Genomic DNA, 23,566 nt, shown 5'->3' with positions numbered 1-23,566 from the left:
CCTTACAACCGTGTCGATAGCTGTAGCAATGATGTCAATGCATGCCATAATCTATGCCCTTACAACCGTGTCAATACCTGTAGCAATGATGTCAATGCATGCCATTATCTATGCCCTTACAACCGTGTCGATACCTGTAGCAATGATGTCAATGCATGCCATAATCTATGCCCTTACAACCGTGTCGATACATGTAGCAATGCCATAATCTATGCCCTTACAACTGTGTCGATAACTGTAGCAATGATGTCAATGCATGCCATACTCTATGCCCTTACAACTGTGTCGATACCTGTAGCAATGATGTCAATGCATGCCATAATCTATGTCCTTACAACTGTGTCGATACCTGTAGCAATGTCAATGTATGCCATTACCTATACCTGTACAACCGTGTAAATACCTGCAGCAATGATGTCTATGCATGCCGTAATCTATGCCCTTACAACCGTGTCGATACCTGTAGCAATGATGTCAATGCATGCCATTATCTATGCCCTTACAACCGTGTCGATACCTGCAGCAATGATGTCAAAGCATGCCATAATCTATGCCCTTACAACCGTGTCGATACCAGCAGCAATGATGTCTATGCATGCCATTATCTATGCCCTTACAACCGTATCGATACCTGTAGCAATGATGTCAATGCATGCCATAATCTATGCCCTTACAACCGTGTCGATACCTGTAGCAATGATGTCAATGCATGCCATAATCTATGCACCCTTACAACCGTGTCGATTCCTGCAGCAATGATGTCTATGCATGCCGTAATCTATGCCCTTACAACCGTGTCGATACCTGCAGCAATGATGGCAATGCATGCCGTAATCTATGCCCTTACAACCGTGTCGATACCTGTAGCAATGATGTCAATGCATGCCATAATCTATGCCCTTACAACCGTGTCGATACCTGCAGCAATGATGTCAAAGCATGCCATAATCTATGCCCTTACAACCATGTCGATACCTGTAGCAATGATGTCAATGCATGCCGTAATCTATGCCCTTACAACCGTGTCGATACCTGCAGCAATGATGTCTATGCATGCCATAATCTAAACCCTTACAACCGTGTCGATACCTGTAGCAATGATGTCTATGCATGCCGTAATCTATGCCCTTACAACTGTGTCGATACCTGCAGCAATGATGTCAAAGCATGCCATAATCTATGCCCTTACAACCGTGTCGATACCAGCAGCAATGATGTCAATGCATGCCATTATCTATGCCCTTACAACCGTGTCGATACCTGTAGCAATGATGTCAATGCATGCCATAATCTATACCCTTACAACCGTGTCGATACCTGTAGCAATGTCAATGCATGCCATAATCTATGCCCTTACAACCGTGTCAATACCTGTAGCAATGATGTCAATGTATGCCATTATCTATGCCCTTACAACCATGTCGATACCTGTAGCAATGATGTCAATGCATGCCATAATCTATGCCCTTACAACCGTGTCGATACATTTAGCAATGTCAATGCATGCCATAATCTATGCCCTTACAACCGTGTCGATAATTGTAGCAATGATGTCAATGCATGCCATAATCTATGCCCTTACAACCGTGTCGATGCCTGTAGCAATGATGTCAATGCATGCCATTATCTATGCCCTTACAACCGTGTCGATACCTGCAGCAATGATGTCAAAGCATGCCATAATCTATGCCCTTACAACTGTGTTGATACCAGCAGCAATGAGGTCTATGCATGCCATTATCTATGCCCTTACAACTGTGTCGATACCTGTAGCAATGATGTCAATGCATGCCATAATCTATGCCCTTACAACCGTGTCGATACCTGTAGCAATGATGTTGATGCATGCCATAATCTATGCCCTTACAACCGTGTCGATACCTGCAGCAATGATGTCTATGCATGCCGTAATCTATGCCCTTACAACCGTGTCGATACCTGCAGCAATGATGTCAATGCATGCCGTAATCTATGCCCTTACAACCGTGTCGATACCTGTAGCAATGATGTCAATGCATGCCATAATCTATGCCCTTACAACCGTGTCGATACCTGTAGCAATAATGTCTATGCATGCCGTAATCTATGCCCTTACAACCGTGTCGATACCTGTAGCAATGATGTCAATGCATGCCATAATCTATGCCCTTACAACCGTGTCGATAGCTGTAGCAATGATGTCAATGCATGCCATAATCTATGCCCTTACAACCGTGTCAATACCTGTAGCAATGATGTCAATGCATGCCATTATCTATGCCCTTACAACCGTGTCGATACCTGTAGCAATGATGTCAATGCATGCCATAATCTATGCCCTTACAACCGTGTCGATACATGTAGCAATGCCATAATCTATGCCCTTACAACTGTGTCGATAACTGTAGCAATGATGTCAATGCATGCCATACTCTATGCCCTTACAACTGTGTCGATACCTGTAGCAATGATGTCAATGCATGCCATAATCTATGTCCTTACAACTGTGTCGATACCTGTAGCAATGTCAATGTATGCCATTACCTATACCTGTACAACCGTGTAAATACCTGCAGCAATGATGTCTATGCATGCCGTAATCTATGCCCTTACAACCGTGTCGATACCTGTAGCAATGATGTCAATGCATGCCATTATCTATGCCCTTACAACCGTGTCGATACCTGCAGCAATGATGTCAAAGCATGCCATAATCTATGCCCTTACAACCGTGTCGATACCAGCAGCAATGATGTCTATGCATGCCATTATCTATGCCCTTACAACCGTATCGATACCTGTAGCAATGATGTCAATGCATGCCATAATCTATGCCCTTACAACCGTGTCGATACCTGTAGCAATGATGTCAATGCATGCCATAATCTATGCCCTTACAACCGTGTCGATACCTGCAGCAATGATGGCAATGCATGCCGTAATCTATGCCCTTACAACCGTGTCGATACCTGTAGCAATGATGTTAATGCATGCCATAATCTATGCCCTTACAACCGTGTCGATACCTGCAGCAATGATGTCAAAGCATGCCATAATCTATGCCCTTACAACCATGTCGATACCTGTAGCAATGATGTCAATGCATGCCGTAATCTATGCCCTTACAACCGTGTCGATACCTGCAGCAATGATGTCTATGCATGCCATAATCTAAACCCTTACAACCGTGTCGATACCTGTAGCAATGATGTCTATGCATGCCGTAATCTATGCCCTTACAACTGTGTCGATACCTGCAGCAATGATGTCAAAGCATGCCATAATCTATGCCCTTACAACCGTGTCGATACCAGCAGCAATGATGTCAATGCATGCCATTATCTATGCCCTTACAACCGTGTCGATACCTGTAGCAATGATGTCAATGCATGCCATAATCTATACCCTTACAACCGTGTCGATACCTGTAGCAATGTCAATGCATGCCATAATCTATGCCCTTACAACCGTGTCAATACCTGTAGCAATGATGTCAATGTATGCCATTATCTATGCCCTTACAACCGTGTCAATACCTGTAGCAATGATGTCAATGCATGCCATAATCTATGCCCTTACAACCGTGTCGATACATGTAGCAATGTCAATGCATGCCATAATCTATGCCCTTACAACCGTGTCGATAATTGTAGCAATGATGTCAATGCATGCCATAATCTATGCCCTTACAACTGTGTCGATACCTGTAGCAATGATGTCAATGCATGCCATAATCTATGCCCTTACAACTGTGTCGATACCTGTAGCAATGTCAATGTATGCCATTACCTATACCTGTACAACCGTGTAAATACCTGCAGCAAGGATGTCTATGCATGCCGTAATCTATGCCCTTACAACCGTGTCGATACCTGTAGCAATGATGTCAATGCATGCCATTATCTATGCCCTTACAACCGTGTCGCTACCTGCAGCAATGATGTCAAAGCATGCCATAATCTATGCCCTTACAACCGTGTCGATACCTGTAGCAATGATGTCAATGCATGCCATAATCTATGCCCTTACAACTGTGTCGATACCTGTAGCAATGTCAATGTATGCTATTACCTATACCTGTACAACCGTGTCAATACCTGCAGCAATGATGTCTATGCATGCCGTAATCTATGCCCTTACAACCGTGTCGATACCTGTAGCAATGATGTCAATGCATGCCATTATCTATGCCCTTACAACCGTGTCGATACCTGCAGCAATGATGTCAAAGCATGCCATAATCTATGCCCTTACAACCGTGTCGATACCAGCAGCAATGATGTCTATGCATGCCGTTATCTATGCCCTTACAACCGTGTCGATACCTGTAGCAATGCTGTCAATGCATGCCATAATCTATGCCCTTACAACCGTATCGATACCTGTAGCAATGATGTCAATGCATGCCGTAATCTATGCCCTTACAACCGTGTCGATACCTGCAGCAATGATGTCAATGCATGCCGTAATCTATGCCCTTACAACCGTGTCGATACCTGTAGCAATGATGTCAATGCATGCCATAATCTATGCCCTTACAACTGTGTCGATACCTGCAATGATGTCAAAGCATGCAATAATCTATGCCCTTACAACCGTGTCGATACCTGTAGCAATGATGTCAATGCATGCCGTAATCTATGCCCTTACAACCGTGTCGATACCTGCAGCAATGATGTCTATGCATGCCAAAATCTATGCCCTTACAACCGTGTCGATACCTGTAGCAATGATGTCTATGCATGCCGTAATCTATGCCCTTACAACCGTGTCGATACCTGTAGCAATGATGTCAATGCATGCCATATTCTATGCCCTTACAACCGTGTCGATACCTGTAGCAATGTCAATGCATGCCATAATCTATGCCCTTACAACCGTGTCAATACCTGTAGCAACGATGTCAATGCATGCCATTATCTATGCCCTTACAACCGTGTCGATACCTGTAGCAATGATGTCAATGCATGCCATAATCTATGCCCTTACAACCGTGTCGATACATGTAGCAATGTCAGTGCATGCCATAATCTATGCCCTTACAACCGTGTCGATACCTGTAGCAATGATGTCAATGCATGCCATAATCTATGCCCTTACAACTGTCGATACCTGTAGCAATGTCAATGTATGCCATTACCTATACCTGTACAACCGTGTAAATACCTGCAGCAAGGATGTCTATGCATGCCATAATCTATGCCCTTACAACCGTGTCGATACCTGTAGCAATGTCAATGTATGCCATTACCTATACCTGTACAACCGTGTCAATACCTGTAGCAATGATGTCAATGCATGCCGTAATCTATGCTCTAACAACTGTGTCAATACCTGCAGCAATGATGTCAATGTATACCATAATCCATGCACGAGTGTCAATGCTGTTACTAGTAAAAACAATGTCGATGTACGCTATGATCTAGGCTTGAATAACGATGTAAATGTCAGTAAAGACAATATCAAAGTACACTATGACAACTGTACATACGTTCAGAATGTCGATAGAAATGATACATGGACAGAGTATCATTGCCGTCAGATTTATCCAAGGTGACCTCTCATCATCCCCGAGTCAGAGATACATGGCCAGGCAGGCCCTGTGACCCACACCCACACCAATTGAACGACAGGTCACAGGTGGGCTCTCTCTTAACCCAAGACAAATGCTCGCACAGGGAAAACCCGGATTTATTCCAGAGATAGATAGTTGCACCACTGAAGATACCATTCGCCTCATGAACTCAATCCACTCTGGCTCACCCTCGGACCCCTGTCCCCACTACATCTTCAACAAAGCTGACTCCATCATCGCCCCCCAACTCCGCGATGTCATCAACTGCTCCTTCAACTCCGCCTCCTTTCCAGAAATATGGAAACACGCCGAACTCAGCGCCCTTCTGAAAAAACCAACAGCAGACCCCTCAGAACTGAAAAACTACCGACCCATTTCCCTCCTCCCTTTCCCGGCCAAAGTCATCGAGAAAGCCGTCAACAACCAACTCGCAGCCTTCCTCGAATCCAACAACTCCCTGGATCCCTCACAAAACGGCTTCCGAGCCAAACACAGCACCGAAACCGCCCTCATTGCGGCGACCGACGACATCCGAGCACTCCTGGACAACGGTGAAACAGTGGCCCTCATTCTACTCGACCTCTCCGCCGCCTTCGACACTGTCTGTCACAACACCCTCATACAACGCCTCTACAACATCGGCATACAAGGAAAAGCCTTGGACTGGATCATCTCGTTCCTAGCCGGAAGAACCCAGAGAGTCCGACTCCCCCCTTTCTACTCCGAGTCCACCGAAGTCATCTGCGGCGTACCTCAAGGCTCCTCACTCAGTCCCACCCTCTTCAACGTCTACATGAGTCCCCTCGCCTCCATCGCACGTCAACACAACCTCAACATCATCTCCTACGCCGACGACACCCAGCTAATCCTTTCCCTCACCAAAGACCCCAACACCGCCAAAAACAACCTTCACGAAGGTATGAAAGAAGTAGCCGAATGGATGAAACAGAGCCGCTTAAAACTCAACTCAGACAAAACGGAGGTGCTCATCCTTGGATCCTCCCCCTCAGCTTGGGACGACTCCTGGTGGCCTTCCGCTTTGGGATCAGCGCCCACACCCACAGACCATGCACGTAACCTTGGCTTCATTCTAGACTCCTCTCTCTCAATGTCCAGACAAGTCAACGCGGTATCGTCCTCCTGCTTCAACGTCCTTCGCATTCTCAAAAAGATCTTCCGCTGGATCCCCCTCGAAACAAGAAAGACTGTCACCCATGCACTGGTCACAAGTCGACTGGACTATGGCAACACACTCTACGCCGGAATTACAACAAAATTGCAGAAAAAGCTCCAGCGCATTCAAAACGCATCAGCGAGACTCATATTAGACATCCCACGCCAAGAACACATCACCGGTCACTTAAAAAACCTCCACTGGCTTCCCGTCAACAAAAGAATCACTTTCCGCCTTCTTACCCACGCACACAAGGCCCTTTATAATCTAGGACCCGAATGCCTCAACACCCGACTGTCCTTCTACTATCCCACCCGCCAACTAAGATCATTCAATCAAGCCCTCGCCGCAGTCCCGCGCATCCGAAAAACCACCATGGGTGGCAGATCCTTCTCCTTCCTGGCTGCCAAAACCTGGAACTCACTCCCCACCCACCTCCGCCTTACTCAGAACCACATCTCCTTCAGAAAAGAACTGAAAACTTGGCTATTCGATAAACAGTGATCCCCTCCCCCTAGCGCCTTGAGACCCTCTGGGTGAGTAGTGCGCTTTATAAATGCCTGAACTTGAACTTGAACACCACCAACAGGTCTGAGGAAATTGGCCTCAATAAAATGAGTTTGGCCAAAGGATCGAGTTCCCCCACAAATACCGCAAAGCTAAATAACACATGTAGATAGGAACACTCAACCAATCAGGACACAACATGCACACCGCACGTATTGATCAAGCGTTCCTAATGCCGAACATACGGACACATACACACAGGCCCACACTAGCTCTCTCCAAGGTCAAGAGCCATCAGTGGCCTTATCAGATGCTCAAACTTGTTCATTTATGACTGAAATAGTTTTTCAGGAATACCAAAATTGCTTTATTGTACCTCACAAGATGAATATAATGTCAGCCAAAACTTTGTACACCGAAAGACTTTCCTCACACGGATTCTGTCGAGACTCTCCTGGCCGCTGCATTTCATTAAAACAACTTGTTCCCGTTTTGTCAAACACCTCTGGTCTTTTCATTTCTTTAAGGTTAATTCATATTCGAGCAACATTTTGGCAAGCCAGATAGGAGGGATTGGTTTATCGAACTGGATTGCTGACAAAGGACCCCTGCCTGAATGGGTTCATATCTGCACAAACAAGATCGGCGAGCAAGTGCCATAATTAATTAGACTTTTTGCTAAATCTACAGGGCGGCGGTCTGTTCGGAGGCCGCCGTCACAAGGGTAAGAGACTGCATCTGATCCTTAGTCCCAGCATGTGGTGTATGTCGAACAAGAACAAGCGTGCAGATACTTTTTTCCACTAGTCAGCACAAGAGTGAAAGGTGACAATAGCTGCAGTTACTTTTTTAGCTTGAACAGTTAAGCATGACAACAGTAGACCCCCAATCATTGGTGTGTTATATAGGATCACCACTGTGATCTTATTTTTTTGTCACACTGGTTTTCTTAGAAACTTCCGGGGTTCCTCAACACTGGGAGTATCTAAAAGAAGTGAAAGGTGGATTTATGTGCTTGGAGCGCTGGGCGTCAGGCAGTCGGTACCCACTATCCCTGGGTGTGATTCAGGGTGTAATTCTGAACGTTATGAAAAGTCAGACTTTGTTGAAGTAAGGCGTAGCCTGTGTCTGGCCACAGAGAGCGGATAGTTGTCAGGTTATTCCTTTTTCCACACAAAGTGCACCTATCACTGTCCACCGAGCCAACAGTCACAGACTGTCAGGCTCACTTAACACTGCATAGTACATGTAGCATCCCCTCTCCTCGGGCCGTAGGCGCTGGGAGGGGGTTACGATTTTTTGGACAAAGTAATATTATTTTTGTCATCCTTTTACTCTTAGTCTCTTTTAGATGTTTCCATTTTTATGCATTTATTGATGTGCTGCTGTTATATTTTGCAATAGGCTGCACATTTAAATCTTATGCCATGTAAATTAAGTCTATGCTTTGTAAAATAACCATTTTTTCCAGATCAGAATTTGGCATTTGCCAGTTTACTGCTACAACTCAAAACGTACTGCTTTGAACTAACAATTTCATTCAGTTACTATATCATTCCATTTGCCTGTTTACTGTTAAATGCCCTTTTTCTGATGCATCGATTTTTATAGAGCTCATAACCAGTAGATTGTTTTCAGTACCACTCCGTGTACATTGTTCCCCAAACATTAGAGTAGAATTTGGAACTATTTAAAGAATCGAGACAATCCAAATTTGCTAAATCCTAAGTCAAGTCCCTCAATCCATTATGGAGACTCCACTAAGCCACATGAAAGCGAAGTTCCCCCAGCAGGCTTGGACACTAGAGAGACACGTCCATACCAAAGCCTAAGCATTTTCTTGGCCTGAGGGTTGGCAATTTCGATACAAACATCATGGAAAACACCAAAACTTACATTCAGGCCAGACGTTGGGGCCAAGAAAGTGACATAAAAATAGCCCTGCAAAACTAGGCCAACCACAGGGTGGACTTATCACACAATGCATACAACCCCAGAGCTAACACAATCCGGAAGGAAGGTTTTGATTCCTCCAAATCAGACAGCGAAGACGCATGCATAGGGTGGGGAAAGGCAGGGAGCGCACACCAAGGGCCGCCCAGGTACTTAAAAATGCACTGACCCAGCTGACAGTCCAGGACAACCCTGAGGATGGTCCCTTGGTCACAATGCTAGTAAGTGAGACGCCATACCACTTTCTAATGTATGCAGGGTGCAGGAAGGTCATGTTTATGGGAAGGGGCATCCCCTATATCAAAGACCACCATCAAAGTTAAGGGAATCTCAGGTTCCGTGACCAAAGTCCCCATTATGTAACCCCTCATGCTGGAAGTTGGAGGGAACAGGATTAGGGGCCCGCTGTTGTACTATCCGTCCTCCCCAAGTAATATATTGGGACGGGACCTATTGTCCAAACTGAGGATGTCTACTCAGTTCAACGAAGATGGAGCGGTAGCCTGCTCCTCCCCTGGAGCCACCCCTCCAGGGCACAAACCAGCAATATACTCCCACATCATGGGTACGCCAGCTAGGGTGATCTCGAACTGCCGAGCCCCTGTCAAGAGGGTAGTCCTGGAATCTACGGGAAACCTCTGGGAGTTGTATGAACTAGAGCGGCAGTGGACCAGCCACGCCCCCCACCTCTTGGTGGAAACGGCCAAAAGAATAGCAGGTAAGGCGCATAGAAAAAGTAAGTGGTACAAGTCAGGCGGCACCGTGACAAGGGGTATGTTGCCCACACTGGGAGGTTCTCCCCTTTGACCAAGCGCAGCGTACAGGCAAGTGACTGCAGTAAGAATTACGGCATGCCCAACTGGCGTGATAACATCCCAAGGAGATGCCCCAACCTACCACATGAGAAATTTTCCAGGGCTTAAGATGGACAGGCCACTGACCTCATCTTCTACCCCAGGGCAGCCAGGAGTGATGTAGAAACAGGCAAAAGCGCCCCCAAAGGGACCAAAATGATCACCAACCGCACCCCAACTGGTTGATTGATATTCACAGGGTCTCACAGAACATCATTCATGGAGGCGAGAGGCCCCTTCCCAGTCATGGTAGCACCCAGGACACAGGTGCCAAAGAACGGCTTACAGGCAATCACATAACCCCAATCCATTTGAAAACCCATTGAGCTCATTAGCATCTCCTCCATCAGGCAGAGCACATAAAGTCCCAACAAGACCCCCTGACTCTGGCCGGAAAAACACTGTGAACAAAATTCCAGCCATTTCCCTGCAGTGTCCTTTGGGGTATACACACACGACCTTCATACCACCTCCAGTAAAATTAGCAACGCCCAAAAACACACGTAGCCGCCAGCCGGGACCCGCACATACCAGCCTTAAACCAGCCCAATGATTCTTGATCCTTCCAGAAGAAGGATGTAACCCAGTAGCTCAGCCCAATTAGAGAACAGCCTCGTTTCACGCCACGTGCAGAGACCTGAGGGATGCGCACGTGTCAACGGAAATATTAGCCCAAACTTCAAGTTTCCATTTCCCCTCACAATAGCACGCAAAAGGACATCCCTGTCCCGATCAAAACATCACACCTTCAAACGAAGTAGCCCACAGGAAAAGAGCACTATCCCCACTGTAGCTAGGAGAGGGGTGAACCCAAAATAAAACTTAAAAACTCACCATCCTCCTAAAATTTTAGCACTTCCTCTTCAGCACCCAATCAGGGAAGATCTGCTCACAATTAAACCATCAAGCGTATTGGCAAAATATATATGCAAGTATGTCTCAGACTACTGTCCATCGATGTGTTTTTTCCAAGCTAACCTACAACCCGCAGCTCTTATCCTACAGGTCTGTGATCGCGCCGAAAGTGCACCAACACTGCTGCAGCCCGCCATTCCATCGACCAAAGCTTTCAAAAGGACTTTCTTTCACAAGGCCAATCGCTCAAGTAACACTAAGAACCGCTTGACTTTTTGCAACAACCCTTTGAGAGACATTTTTTGCACTGTACCAAAACAAGACACCTCTGGGTACTCAGACGACAGCAAATCAAAAGGGAGAGAGAGGACTAGGTAAGCCAGTCCGGGTCCCCTGGTTATATGTAGAGATATCAATATAGGACTAGCTATGTTGTGTTAGAGGAAACTCAGAAGGTATATCTGTAGGCAAACCCTTAGGTTTGGACATGAAGCCCTCACACACCAACCTAGTTGGTGTCATGCTTCATCATCGGGCCCACCACAGTGACACCGAATGTGTCCCGGGTGTGCTGCGACTCCAGATTACTGAGGAGCAGGTATTCTTACTGAGTGTGCAGTGCTGGTGAGAATGAAGGTGAAAGGTTTAAAAGCTATCCAGGTGGTCCCAGTTCCCGAGGGTAAGAGGTAAATTTAATACCTGGGCCCCTGTTAGCAAGATAAAAAGGCTGTGGACGTTGTGGAGTATATTAGGGGCTCCTACGTCCTTGTGGTCTACATGTTTCAGCCAGGCCTTTTGATTAAAACTGGCTTTCCTCAGGACCAAATGAGTATGTGTGAGTGATAATAAACTATATTAAGTGAAAGTGTGTGGTAAAAAAGTGTTGCACTCGCTAAGGTGCCGTACGTGTAAGAGGGGGATTCCCTCTGCTTTACTGTACATAAAACACAAGACAATACAGACATACAAAGAGAGTCATTGAGAATGGTATTAACCAAAACACAACAAATTGCCGGCTTCTGGTGTGCGTGAGCGACCTAGAGCGGCAAAGAACTTAGCCATGAGTGTGCCATGGCTATGGTGAACTATGGCGGTAAAATATTAAACGCAGTGGCAGTGGTGGGCTACACAGCGAAACAGGCATAGCGTGAGGTACAGGTAAGTATGGTACATAATTCCTCACACTTGCTACTTGCTGTTAAAGCCTCATGGGTCACTTGGCAGGGAGGGAAAGGAGACCCTAAACATTTGTAGAAGATTACAGTTAGGATATTACCTGTGGAAAGAAATTGTTGCTTACCCAGAGCGTTGTGCAGAGATCAAGTTTACTCACGGTATTTCCGATCAGCGGTTCCTGCGACCTATCGTCCTGCTCCAGTGTCCCGAGTGAGCTTTGCCAGAGTCAGGTAAGGGCTTAAATAGCCGGTTTGATTGTTATCACCTGGAGAGGGGAGAGGGCGCGGTCGCGTTTCCTGTTTTGAGCGCGGGCGCTGGGAGCTAGCGGTCTACACGTAGCGCATGCGCAATGTGAGGTTTCCAGCGCATGCGCGGTAGAGGTGAATGCGAGCGCTATGTAATCGCGCATGCGCCATGGTACCAGGACTGGGTTGGCAGTGGCAAGTGCGCGCGGGTTCGTGCGCAACTGGGAGAAAAAGAAGTAAAAGGCCCATTTGGGTCCCTTATGGTTTAAAAAGCAACAACAGCGATTGCAAGGTATATAGGCAAAGGAGGCAATTACAGAGTAGGGACAGACCACGAGTCTGAGCGCAGACAGGGATACTGACCAACATTTTACATATGAGTTTTTTATCTCGCCAGAGCATTCCACGGGATGGAATCATTGAGCCCCTCTATATGGGTAGAAAGGCGATAAATCCAGCGTTGCTCTTTGGTGAGCAGGGTCTTCTCATCACAACATGAAGGTGCGAATTGTTCGATCACCGTCCAGGTGAAATCATTCGGGGTGTGATTTTGCACAATGAAGTGCTGGGTCAGTTTGCTGATGTTTTTACCACAGCGCATGGTGCTCCTGTGTTCAGTCATCCTGGTTCTAACCTTCCTAGTCGTCATGCCTATGTATCTCAAGCCACAGCGACAGGTGATTAGGTATACTAGGTTAGATGAATTACAATTCGTGAATTGTCGTTGTGTCCAGGTTTTCCCATCTTCCAATGACAATGTTTTGGAAGGGGTAGTCAGGTGGCAGACGCTACAGTTGTAACACGGTTGGTGGCCTGTTAGTTCTGGTAGGCCCCAAGTGTTTAAAATTGTCTGGCCGGTTTGTTGTGTTTTTCTGGGTCTCGTGGTTACCAGCTGATCCTTCAGATTTTGTGCTCTTTTGTATGCAAAGCGGGGGAGGTCCCAGTTTCTCGCGCCTGAATTGATGATCTTCCAATTTTTGCGAATTATGCTGGAGACCTGATTGGAGGCGGTGTTATAGGTGGTCACACACGTCATGATTGGTGTTTCTGGTGGTCTAACCACGGTCTCAAGAAGGGCCTCCCTGTTCTGGTTGCGTGCTCGTTTACAGGATTTTGTGATGATTCTGGACGGGTAGCCACGGTCTTCCAACTTGTGGACCAAGGCTTTTGACTGGTGTTTGAAGTCATGGAGGTTGCTGCAGTTCCGGCGAATACGGAGGAACTGTCCAAATGGCAGATTCTCTCTCAAAGGTCTGGGGTGGAAACTGTCGAAGCGCAACAACGAGTTCCTGGAAGTTGGTTTGTAATGAGTCGTTGTGGTCAGACCCCCTTGGTCAGCTTTTATGTTGAGGTCCAGGAACGCCAGTTCAGTAGGACTACTAGTGCAGGTGAACTTTAGAAAGGGATCAAGGCTATTGATCCAGGTGAGAAAATCTCTCAGTGTCTCCTCATTGCCTTCCCAGACAATGAGGATATCGTCAATATATCGACGCCAGATTGTTATATTTGCTGAGTAGGGGTTGGTGGGGGCTTCGATGTTTGTCTGCTCAAAGTGGTGGACATATAGCCCCGCCACGCTCGGCGCAAAGACACTGCCCATCGAGGTACCATTCGTTTGTAAGAAGAATGTGTCCTCGTATTGGAAATAGTTCTCTTTTAGTGCCAACGTGGCGCAATCCAAGATGAAGTGACGGGGAGTACGATGTTGCCAGTCAATCTCCATCAAGACATCATGGAGTACCTTCAGTGTGGCATCCTGAGGGAGGCTCGTGCAGGAGGCTTCTGACGCAGAATACATCTCAAAGCAAGAAGCTGAATATCTCAACACACGTGATGCAAAAGTACCCTACTTTTACATCATGCCCAAGGTGCATAAAGGGGTCACCCCACCACCGGGCAGACCCATAGTGTCAGGGATAAAGTCCCTCCTAGAACCACTATCACGGTTCTGTGATCACTACCTCAACCCATTGGTTCAGAAAACTCCATCCTACGTCAAAGACACGAAGCACCTCCTTAACATCATTAAGGATGTCAGTTTCGATAGTGACAAGCACCTCCTGGTGGGATTGGACGTGGAGAGCTTATATACGAGCCTGTGGGCAGTGTCTTTGCGCCGAGCGTGGCGGGGCTATATGTCCACCACTTTGAGCAGACAAACATCGAAGCCCCCACCAACCCCTACTCAGCAAATATAACAATCTGGCGTCGATATATTGACGATATCCTCATTGTCTGGGAAGGCAATGAGGAGACACTGAGAGATTTTCTCACCTGGATCAATAGCCTTGATCCCTTTCTAAAGTTCACCTGCACTAGTAGTCCTACTGAACTGGCGTTCCTGGACCTCAACATAAAAGCTGACCAAGGGGGTCTGACCACAACGACTCATTACAAACCAACTTCCAGGAACTCGTTGTTGCGCTTCGACAGTTTCCACCCCAGACCTTTGAGAGAGAATCTGCCATTTGGACAGTTCCTCCGTATTCGCCGGAACTGCAGCAACCTCCATGACTTCAAACACCAGTCAAAAGCCTTGGTCCACAAGTTGGAAGACCGTGGCTACCCGTCCAGAATCATCACAAAATCCTGTAAACGAGCACGCAACCAGAACAGGGAGGCCCTTCTTGAGACCGTGGTTAGACCACCAGAAACACCAATCATGACGTGTGTGACCACCTATAACACCGCCTCCAATCAGGTCTCCAGCATAATTCGCAAAAATTGGAAGATCATCAATTCAGGCGCGAGAAACTGGGACCTCCCCCGCTTTGCATACAAAAGAGCACAAAATCTGAAGGATCAGCTGGTAACCACGAGACCCAGAAAAACACAACAAACCGGCCAGACAATTTTAAACACTTGGGGCCTACCAGAACTAACAGGCCACCAACCGTGTTACAACTGTAGCGTCTGCCACCTGACTACCCCTTCCAAAACATTGTCATTGGAAGATGGGAAAACCTGGACACAACGACAATTCACGAATTGTAATTCATCTAACCTAGTATACCTAATCACCTGTCGCTGTGGCTTGAGATACATAGGCATGACGACTAGGAAGGTTAGAACCAGGATGACTGAACACAGGAGCACCATGCGCTGTGGTAAAAACATCAGCAAACTGACCCAGCACTTCATTGTGCAAAATCACACCCCGAATGATTTCACCTGGACGGTGATCGAACAATTCGCACCTTCATGTTGTGATGAGAAGACCCTGCTCACCAAAGAGCAACGCTGGATTTATCGCCTTTCTACCCATATAGAGGGGCTCAATGATTCCATCCCGTGGAATGCTCTGGCGAGATAAAAAACTCATATGTAAAATGTTGGTCAGTATCCCTGTCTGCGCTCAGACTCGTGGTCTGTCCCTACTCTGTAATTGCCTCCTTTGCCTATATACCTTGCAATCGCTGTTGTTGCTTTTTAAACCATAAGGGACCCACATGGGCCTTTTACTTCTTTTTCTCCCAGTTGCGCACGAACCCGCGCGCACTTGCCACTGCCAACCCAGTCCTGGTACCATGGCGCATGCGCGATTACATAGCGCTCGCATTCACCTCTACCGCGCATGCGCTGGAAACCTCACATTGCGCATGCGCTACGTGTAGACCGCTAGCTCCCAGCGCCCGCGCTCAAAACAGGAAACGCGACCGCGCCCTCTCCCCTCTCCAGGTGATAACAATCAAACCGGCTATTTAAGCCCTTACCTGACTCTGGCAAAGCTCACTCGGGACACTGGAGCAGGACGATAGGTCGCAGGAACCGCTGATCGGAAATACCGTGAGTAAACTTGATCTCTGCACAACGCTCTGGGTAAGCAACAATTTCTTTCCACAGGTAATATCCTAACTGTAATCTTCTACAAATGTTTAGGGTCTCCTTTCCCTCCCTGCCAAGTGACCCATGAGGCTTTAACAGCAAGTAGCAAGTGTGAGGAATTATGTACCATACTTACCTGTACCTCACGCTATGCCTGTTTCGCTGTGTAGCCCACCACTGCCACTGCGTTTAATATTTTACCGCCATAGTTCACCATAGCCATGGCACACTCATGGCTAAGTTCTTTGCCGCTCTAGGTCGCTCACGCACACCAGAAGCCGGCAATTTGTTGTGTTTTGGTTAATACCATTCTCAATGACTCTCTTTGTATGTCTGTATTGTCTTGTGTTTTATGTACAGTAAAGCAGAGGGAATCCCCCTCTTACACGTACGGCACCTTAGCGAGTGCAACACTTTTTTACCACACACTTTCACTTAATATAGTTTATTATCACTCACACATACTCATTTGGTCCTGAGGAAAGCCAGTTTTAATCAAAAGGCCTGGCTGAAACATGTAGACCACAAGGACGTAGGAGCCCCTAATATACTCCACAACGTCCACAGCCTTTTTATCTTGCTAACAGGGGCCCAGGTATTAAATTTACCTCTTACCCTCGGGAACTGGGACCACCTGGATAGCTTTTAAACCTTTCACCTTCATTCTCACCAGCACTGCACACTCAGTAAGAATACCTGCTCCTCAGTAATCTGGAGTCGCAGCACACCCGGGACACATTCGGTGTCACTGTGGTGGGCCCGATGATGAAGCATGACACCAACTAGGTTGGTGTGTGAGGGCTTCATGTCCAAACCTAAGGGTTTGCCTACAGATATACCTTCTGAGTTTCCTCTAACACAACATAGCTAGTCCTATATTGATATCTCTACTCAGACGACAGACATCTCACCAGAAGACAGCACTAGAGCCTGCAAATGTTTTTTTAAGTTACTAATTGTTTTATTTCTGAACACGTTCTATTTAGCCAGGGTGCTCTTGAGCCCTTCTGGAGTTAGGTGAATGACTAATATAAATTCTTCTTCTACATTCTTGCAACCAATGCGTAGACACCTCTTTCACCTCACGTACAGCTACAAATAACCAGACAATAGTATTCCTCACGCACTACACAGCGCACTCCTACACAACATTTGGTGCCAACACATGACCGCCGTAGGCACTCAAATTGTTATATATATTGACCAATTCCCCGCGCCGTAGGCGAAGACAGGCTTTACCTATCCCAGGAGATAGCCCCTGAAACAGCAAAATGCCTCGTCCATCTGTACCGATGTAGTATCAGGGCTAAGATCCAACCCCACAGAGTAGAACCCCACAGGACAACAGTAAACATCACCCCGTATGAGACCAACCCCACAGCACTGTATCTCTTCACCGAGCCTAGTGACAGCCAATCTGAGGCAGACAGGAGGAACAGAAGGGGCACCATCAGGAAAGACACTGTTTGGCCCCGGAACTTTGCAGAAAGGAAGTACCTGGAAGTAGCAAGACCACAGCACCCGTGCACAATAGGGCTCAAACAATTCACTCACGATAAAAATAGTTTTATAGGATCAAAACAAATTGGAACACTTTACTTGGTGATGTGCACATTTTAAATATGTTTGCTGAAATCCAATTTCCAAACATTGTTTATGTGCCATTATCACCCCTTGTTGTTAATTATTATCATGAGAGGGGCAGTGAGCTGGTGTAAATAGCAGGAGTAAACAGGAAGGGGGATGAGCGGGCAATGAGCTGGTGTAAAGAGTAGGGAGTGGGTACAGGTAGGAAGGGGTGATGAGAGGGGCAGTGAGCTGGTGTAAATAGCAGGAGTAAACAGGAGGGGGGATGAGCGGGCAATGAGCTGGTGTAAAGAGTAGGGAGTGGGTACAGGTAGGAAGGGGTGATGAGAGGGGTAGTGAGCTGGTCTGAAGAAGAGGGGTGGGGGAGGGTGTTGAGGGCAGTAGATTGGTGTAAATAGGTGGTGTAAATAGGTGGGTGGAAGTAGGAAGGAAGGGGTAATGAGAGGGCAGTAGGCTGGTGTAAAGAGCAGGGATGGGTGGAGGGTGGCAGGCAGGGATGATGAGACTGCAGTAGGCTGGTGTAAGGAGCAGGTGAGGGTGGAGGAAGAGGTGTTGAGGTGATAGTAGGCTGGTGTAAAGAGCAGAGGTGAGTAGAGGGAGGCAGGAATGATGGGAGGCCAGCAGTAGGTTTGTGTAAAGAGCAGGGGGTGGATGGAGGGAGGCAGGGGTGATGAGAGGGCATCAGTTTGCTGGTGTAGAGAGCAGATGTGAGTAGAGGGAGGCAGGAATTATGGGAGGCAAGCAGTAGGTTGGTATAGACAGCAGGGGGTGGATGGAGGGAGGCAGGGGTGATGAGAGGGCAGCAGTTTGCTGGTGTAGAGAGCAGAGGTGAGTAGAGGGAGGCAGGAATGATGGGAGGCCAGCAGTAGGTTGGTGTAAACAGCAGGGTGTGGGTGGAGGGAGGCAGTGGTCATGAGAGGGCAGTATGTATGTATGTGTATGTATTTGAGCTTGTAAAGCGCACTGCTACCCGTCCGTAGGTTTCCTGGCGCTGTATAACTCTGGGGAACCCGTCCTGGCTTTCCCTGTGGGATAGTCCCTGCTGGGAGTCCCCAAGGTGGAGCCAGGCATCCCCAGAATTGATTCAAGGTCTTGTACTGTCCCGTTTGGATTACGGCAATGCCCTATACCTCGGGGCCCCCAACAAAGTGATGGCAAAGCTTCAGGTTGTGCAAAACACTGCTGCCCGGCTTCTCACAGGCACAAACAACCGTTGCTCAGTCAAACCAGCCCTTAAATCACTCCATTGGCTGCACATACGGGAAAGGGTGCATTTCAAGGCCCTCTGCACTACCCATAAAATTTTGCACGGCAAGGCTCCCCCATCCTAAAGGATCTCGTCATTCCCTATAAAACTAATAGAACTCTTTGCTCCACACACCTTCACCTGACGTCAATACCCAGGATTAAGAGGGCCAGATCTGGAGGCCATCTCTTTTCGTATAACGCCTCCAAATTGTGGAATGCACTGCCATTAGACATTCGGGCTCAGCCCAATCTCCTTTCGTTTCGCAAACTTTTGAAGACGTGGCTGTTCCCCTAATTATCTCCCTCTTCAACCTCATCTGCTCCATCACTAGCGCTGGGATGCTCACGGGCAGCCATGCCCTTTACAAATCTGTAAACATAAACATAAAGAGCAGGGGTGGGTGGGGGAGGAAGGGGTGGTGAGAGGGCAGTAGGCTGGGTGGAGGAAAGGATGATGAAAGCGCAGTAGGCTGGTGTAATGAAGTGGGGTGGGTGGACGGAGTAAGGGGTGATGAGAGGGCAGTAGGCTGGTGTAAAGAGCAGGGGTGGGTGGGGGTGGTAGGGGTGATGAGAGGGCAGCAGGCTGGTGTAAAGAGTAGGGTGTGGGTGGAGGGAGGAAGGGGTGATGAGTGGGCAGGAGGTTGGTGTGAACAACAGGGGGTGGGTGGAGGGAGGCAGGAGTGATGAGAGGGCAGTAGGTTGGTGTAATTAAGTGGCTGGGTGGAGGGAGAAAGGGGTGGTGAGAGGGCAGTAGGCTGGGTGGAGGAAGGGGTGAGGAGAGGTTATTAGGTTGGTGTAATGAAGTGGACTGGGTGGCAGTGGTGATGAGAGAGCGGTAGGCTTGTGTAAACAGCAGGGGTGGGTGGAGGGAGGCAAGGCTGATGAGAGGGCAGTAGGCTGGTGTAAACAGCAGGGGGTGGAGGAAGGAAGGGGTGATGAGAGGGGAGGAGGTTGGTGTAAACAGCAGGGGTGAGTGGGTGGATGGAGGAAGGGGTGAGGAGAGGTTATTAGGCTGGTGTAATGAAGTGGGCTGGGTGGAGGGATGCAGGGGTGATGAGAGGGCAGTAGGCCTGTGTAAACAGCAGGGGTGGGTGGAGGGAGGGGTGATGAGAGGGGAGGAGGTTGGTGTAAACAGCAGGGGTGAGTGGGTGGATGGAGGCAGGGGGGGTGATGATGGGGCAGGAGGCTGGTGTAATGAAGTGGGCTGGGTGGAGGGATGCAGGGGTGATGAGAGGGCAGTAGGCCTGTGTAAACAGCAGGGGTGGGTGGAGGGAGGGGTGATGAGAGGGGAGGAGGTTGGTGTAAACAGCAGGGGTGAGTGGGTGGATGGAGGCAGGGGGGGTGATGTTGGGGCAGGAGGCTGGTGTAATGAAGTGGGCTGGGTGGAGGGATGCAGGGGTGATGAGAGGGCAGTAGGCCTGTGTAAACAGCAGGGGTGGGTGGAGGGAGGGGTGATGAGAGGGGAGGAGGTTGGTGTAAACAGCAGGGGTGAGTGGGTGGATGGAGGCAGGGGGGGTGATGTTGGGGCAGGAGGCTGGTGTAATGAAGTGGGCTGGGTGGAGGGATGCAGGGGTGATGAGAGGGCAGTAGGCCTGTGTAAACAGCAGGGGTGGGTGGAGGGAGGGGTGATGAGAGGGGAGGAGGTTGGTTTAAACAGCAGGGGTGAGTGGGTGGATGGAGGCAGGGGGGGTGATGATGGGGCAGGAGGCTGGTGTAATGAAGTGGGCTGGGTGGAGGGATGCAGGGGTGATGAGAGGGCAGTAGGCCTGTGTAAACAGCAGGGGTGGGTGGAGGGAGGGGTGATGAGAGGGGAGGAGGTTGGTGTAAACAGCAGGGGTGAGTGGGTGGATGGAGGCAGGGGGGGTGATGATGGGGCAGGAGGCTGGTGTAATGAAGTGGGCTGGGTGGAGGGATGCAGGGGTGATGAGAGGGCAGTAGGCCTGTGTAAACAGCAGGGGTGGGTGGAGGGAGGGGTGATGAGAGGGGAGGAGGTTGGTGTAAACAGCAGGGGTGAGTGGGTGGATGGAGGCAGGGGGGGTGATGTTGGGGCAGGAGGCTGGTGTAATGAAGTGGGCTGGGTGGAGGGATGCAGGGGTGATGAGAGGGCAGTAGGCCTGTGTAAACAGCAGGGGTGGGTGGAGGAAGGGGTGATGAGAGGGGAGGAGGTTGGTTTAAACAGCAGGGGTGAGTGGGTGGATGGAGGCAGGGGGGGTGATGATGGGGCAGGAGGCTGGTGTAATGAAGTGGGCTGGGTGGAGGGATGCAGGGGTGATGAGAGGGCAGTAGGCCTGTGTAAACAGCAGGGGTGGGTGGAGGGAGGGGTGATGAGAGGGGAGGAGGTTGGTGTAAACAGCAGGGGTGAGTGGGTGGATGGAGGCAGGGGGGGTGATGATGGGGCAGGAGGCTGGTGTAATGAAGTGGGCTGGGTGGAGGGATGCAGGGGTGATGAGAGGGCAGTAGGCCTGTGTAAACAGCAGGGGTGGGTGGAGGGAGGGGTGATGAGAGGGGAGGAGGTTGGTGTAAACAGCAGGGGTGAGTGGGTGGATGGAGGCAGGGGGGGTGATGATGGGGCAGGAGGCTGGTGTAATGAAGTGGGCTGGGTGGAGGGATGCAGGGGTGATGAGAGGGCAGTAGGCCTGTGTAAACAGCAGGGGTGGGTGGAGGGAGGGGTGATGAGAGGGGAAGAGGTTGGTGTAAACAGCAGGGGTGAGTGGGTGGATGGAGGCAGGGGGGGTGATGATGGGGCAGGAGGCTGGTGTAATGAAGTGGGCTGGGTGGAGGGATGCAGGGGTGATGAGAGGGCAGTAGGCCTGTGTAAACAGCAGGGGTGGGTGGAGGGAGGGGTGATGAGAGGGGAGGAGGTTGGTGTAAACAGCAGGGGTGAGTGGGTGGATGGAGGCAGGGGGGGTGATGATGGGGCAGGAGGCTGGTGTAATGAAGTGGGCTGGGTGGAGGGATGCAGGGGTGATGAGAGGGCAGTAGGCCTGTGTAAACAGCAGGGGTGGGTGGAGGGAGGGGTGATGAGAGGGGAGGAGGTTGGTGTAAACAGCAGGGGTGAGTGGGTGGATGGAGGCAGGGGGGGTGATGATGGGGCAGGAGGCTGGTGTAATGAAGTGGGCTGGGTGGAGGGATGCAGGGGTGATGAGAGGGCAGTAGGCCTGTGTAAACAGCAGGGGTGGGTGGAGGGAGGGGTGATGAGAGGGGAGGAGGTTGGTGTAAACAGCAGGGGTGAGTGGGTGGATGGAGGCAGGGGGGGTGATGATGGGGCAGGAGGCTGGTGTAATGAAGTGGGCTGGGTGGAGGGATGCAGGGGTGATGAGAGGGCAGTAGGCCTGTGTAAACAGCAGGGGTGGGTGGAGGGAGGGGTGATGAGAGGGCAGTAGGCTGGTGTAAAGAGCAGGGGGTGGAGGGAGGCAGGGGGTGAGGGGTGGATGGAGGGAGGCTGGTGTATACAGCAAGGGCGGGTGCAGGGAGCAGATGGATGGAGGATGGAGAGAGGACCAGAGAAAGAGGGCTAGGCTGGGCTGGAGAGGAGGACAGGCCCCTGCAGGGGCCCCTCACCTGCACGGCGCGGGAGAAGAAGACCCCGGCATCCGATGCCAGCTTCTTGACGTTGAAGTCCATGGCTCTGGGCGCCGCAGCTGCTGACAGGCGCGACTGCCTGATGCTGCTGGTCCTCCTCCTCCCTCGGCTGCTGGTCCTCTGCCTCCTCCTCCCCTCGCTGCTTCTCCTGCTCCGCCTCCCGGTCCTCCTGCCTCCTCCCTCGGCTGCTGGTCCTCCGCCTCCTCCCTCGGCTCCGCCTCCCGGTCCTCCTGCCTCCTCCCCTCGGCTGCTGGTCCTCCTCCTCCCCTCTCACCGCCCCCACCCAGTGGTAACTCTGCACCAACCTCCACTTCCGGGTGGAGACAAACTACGGGGAGACGCAGAATTTCGGAACACAGACTTTCCTTGTGGAAACCAATTAGAGTCATCGTTAGTGTCAGTGTATACAAAATGGTCCAATCGGAGAGAAGGACACAGCGAACGAGCCTTCACGTTGACAGACAAGTGAATGAACTTCTTTCGCGACTGCGACAGTTGGGGAAGCTCTCGCGTGCAGCCAATGACGAGGCTAGCTCGGGCCCTAGCGCTGCCCAGTCCAGCCAATGAGAAGGCGGCTCGGAGCAGACTCCGCCCCTACTGTGAGAGGATGGAAATGGTGGTGGCTCTGGCGCAGCATCAGCCGCCGGGGAGACAAGATGGTCGCCTCGGGGGTCGAGGCCAGAGCTGGCAGGGGGGCGGGCGGCCTGTTCACCGGGGGCCGTCCCCAGCGCCGTGGACGCCCCCTTCTTGGTACATTTCAGGCTCGTCACGTGGATCACTCGGGCCTCGCAGTCTCTCCTGTGGGGGGCTCAGGGCAGAGCCATCAGGGCGCCCCCCCTCCCGCCGCCGCAGCCGTGCTGCTGCCTTACCCTCCAGTGGAGTGATGAGGAGGCCCCGACCACCTGCGAGGGAGGGAGGGAGGGAGGGGCTGGAGGCCACAGCCCAGGACTGCTGGGGGCCACACATGACCTGGCTGAAAAAGAGTGGGCCCCCCTCAGAACCGAGG

General features: G+C 49.9%; 1 protein-coding gene across 3 annotated transcripts in view; it reads right to left on the bottom strand.

Moving 5' to 3' along the window:
• Window positions 1–22,696, bottom strand: part of SH3GLB2 (SH3 domain containing GRB2 like, endophilin B2) — a 275,634-nt gene extending 252,938 nt beyond the window's left edge. For 2 of the 3 annotated variants that reach the window (XM_078646267.1, XM_078646268.1), the window contains exon 1: window positions 22,540–22,696. In XM_078646267.1, the coding sequence (XP_078502393.1) occupies window positions 22,540–22,602 (63 nt within the window). In that variant the 5' untranslated portion in view covers window positions 22,603–22,696. The remainder of the gene's footprint in view (window positions 1–22,539) is intronic. The other variant, XM_078646270.1, reaches the window with a different exon arrangement.
• Window positions 22,697–23,566: the final 870 nt, after the last annotated feature.

This window comes from Lissotriton helveticus, chromosome 5_1 (assembly GCF_964261635.1).
Source record: "Lissotriton helveticus chromosome 5_1, aLisHel1.1, whole genome shotgun sequence".
Classification (NCBI taxonomy): domain Eukaryota; kingdom Metazoa; phylum Chordata; class Amphibia; order Caudata; family Salamandridae; genus Lissotriton; species Lissotriton helveticus.
The sequence above is the reverse complement of the archived record's forward strand: the minus strand, read 5'-3'. Positions and strand labels throughout refer to the sequence as shown.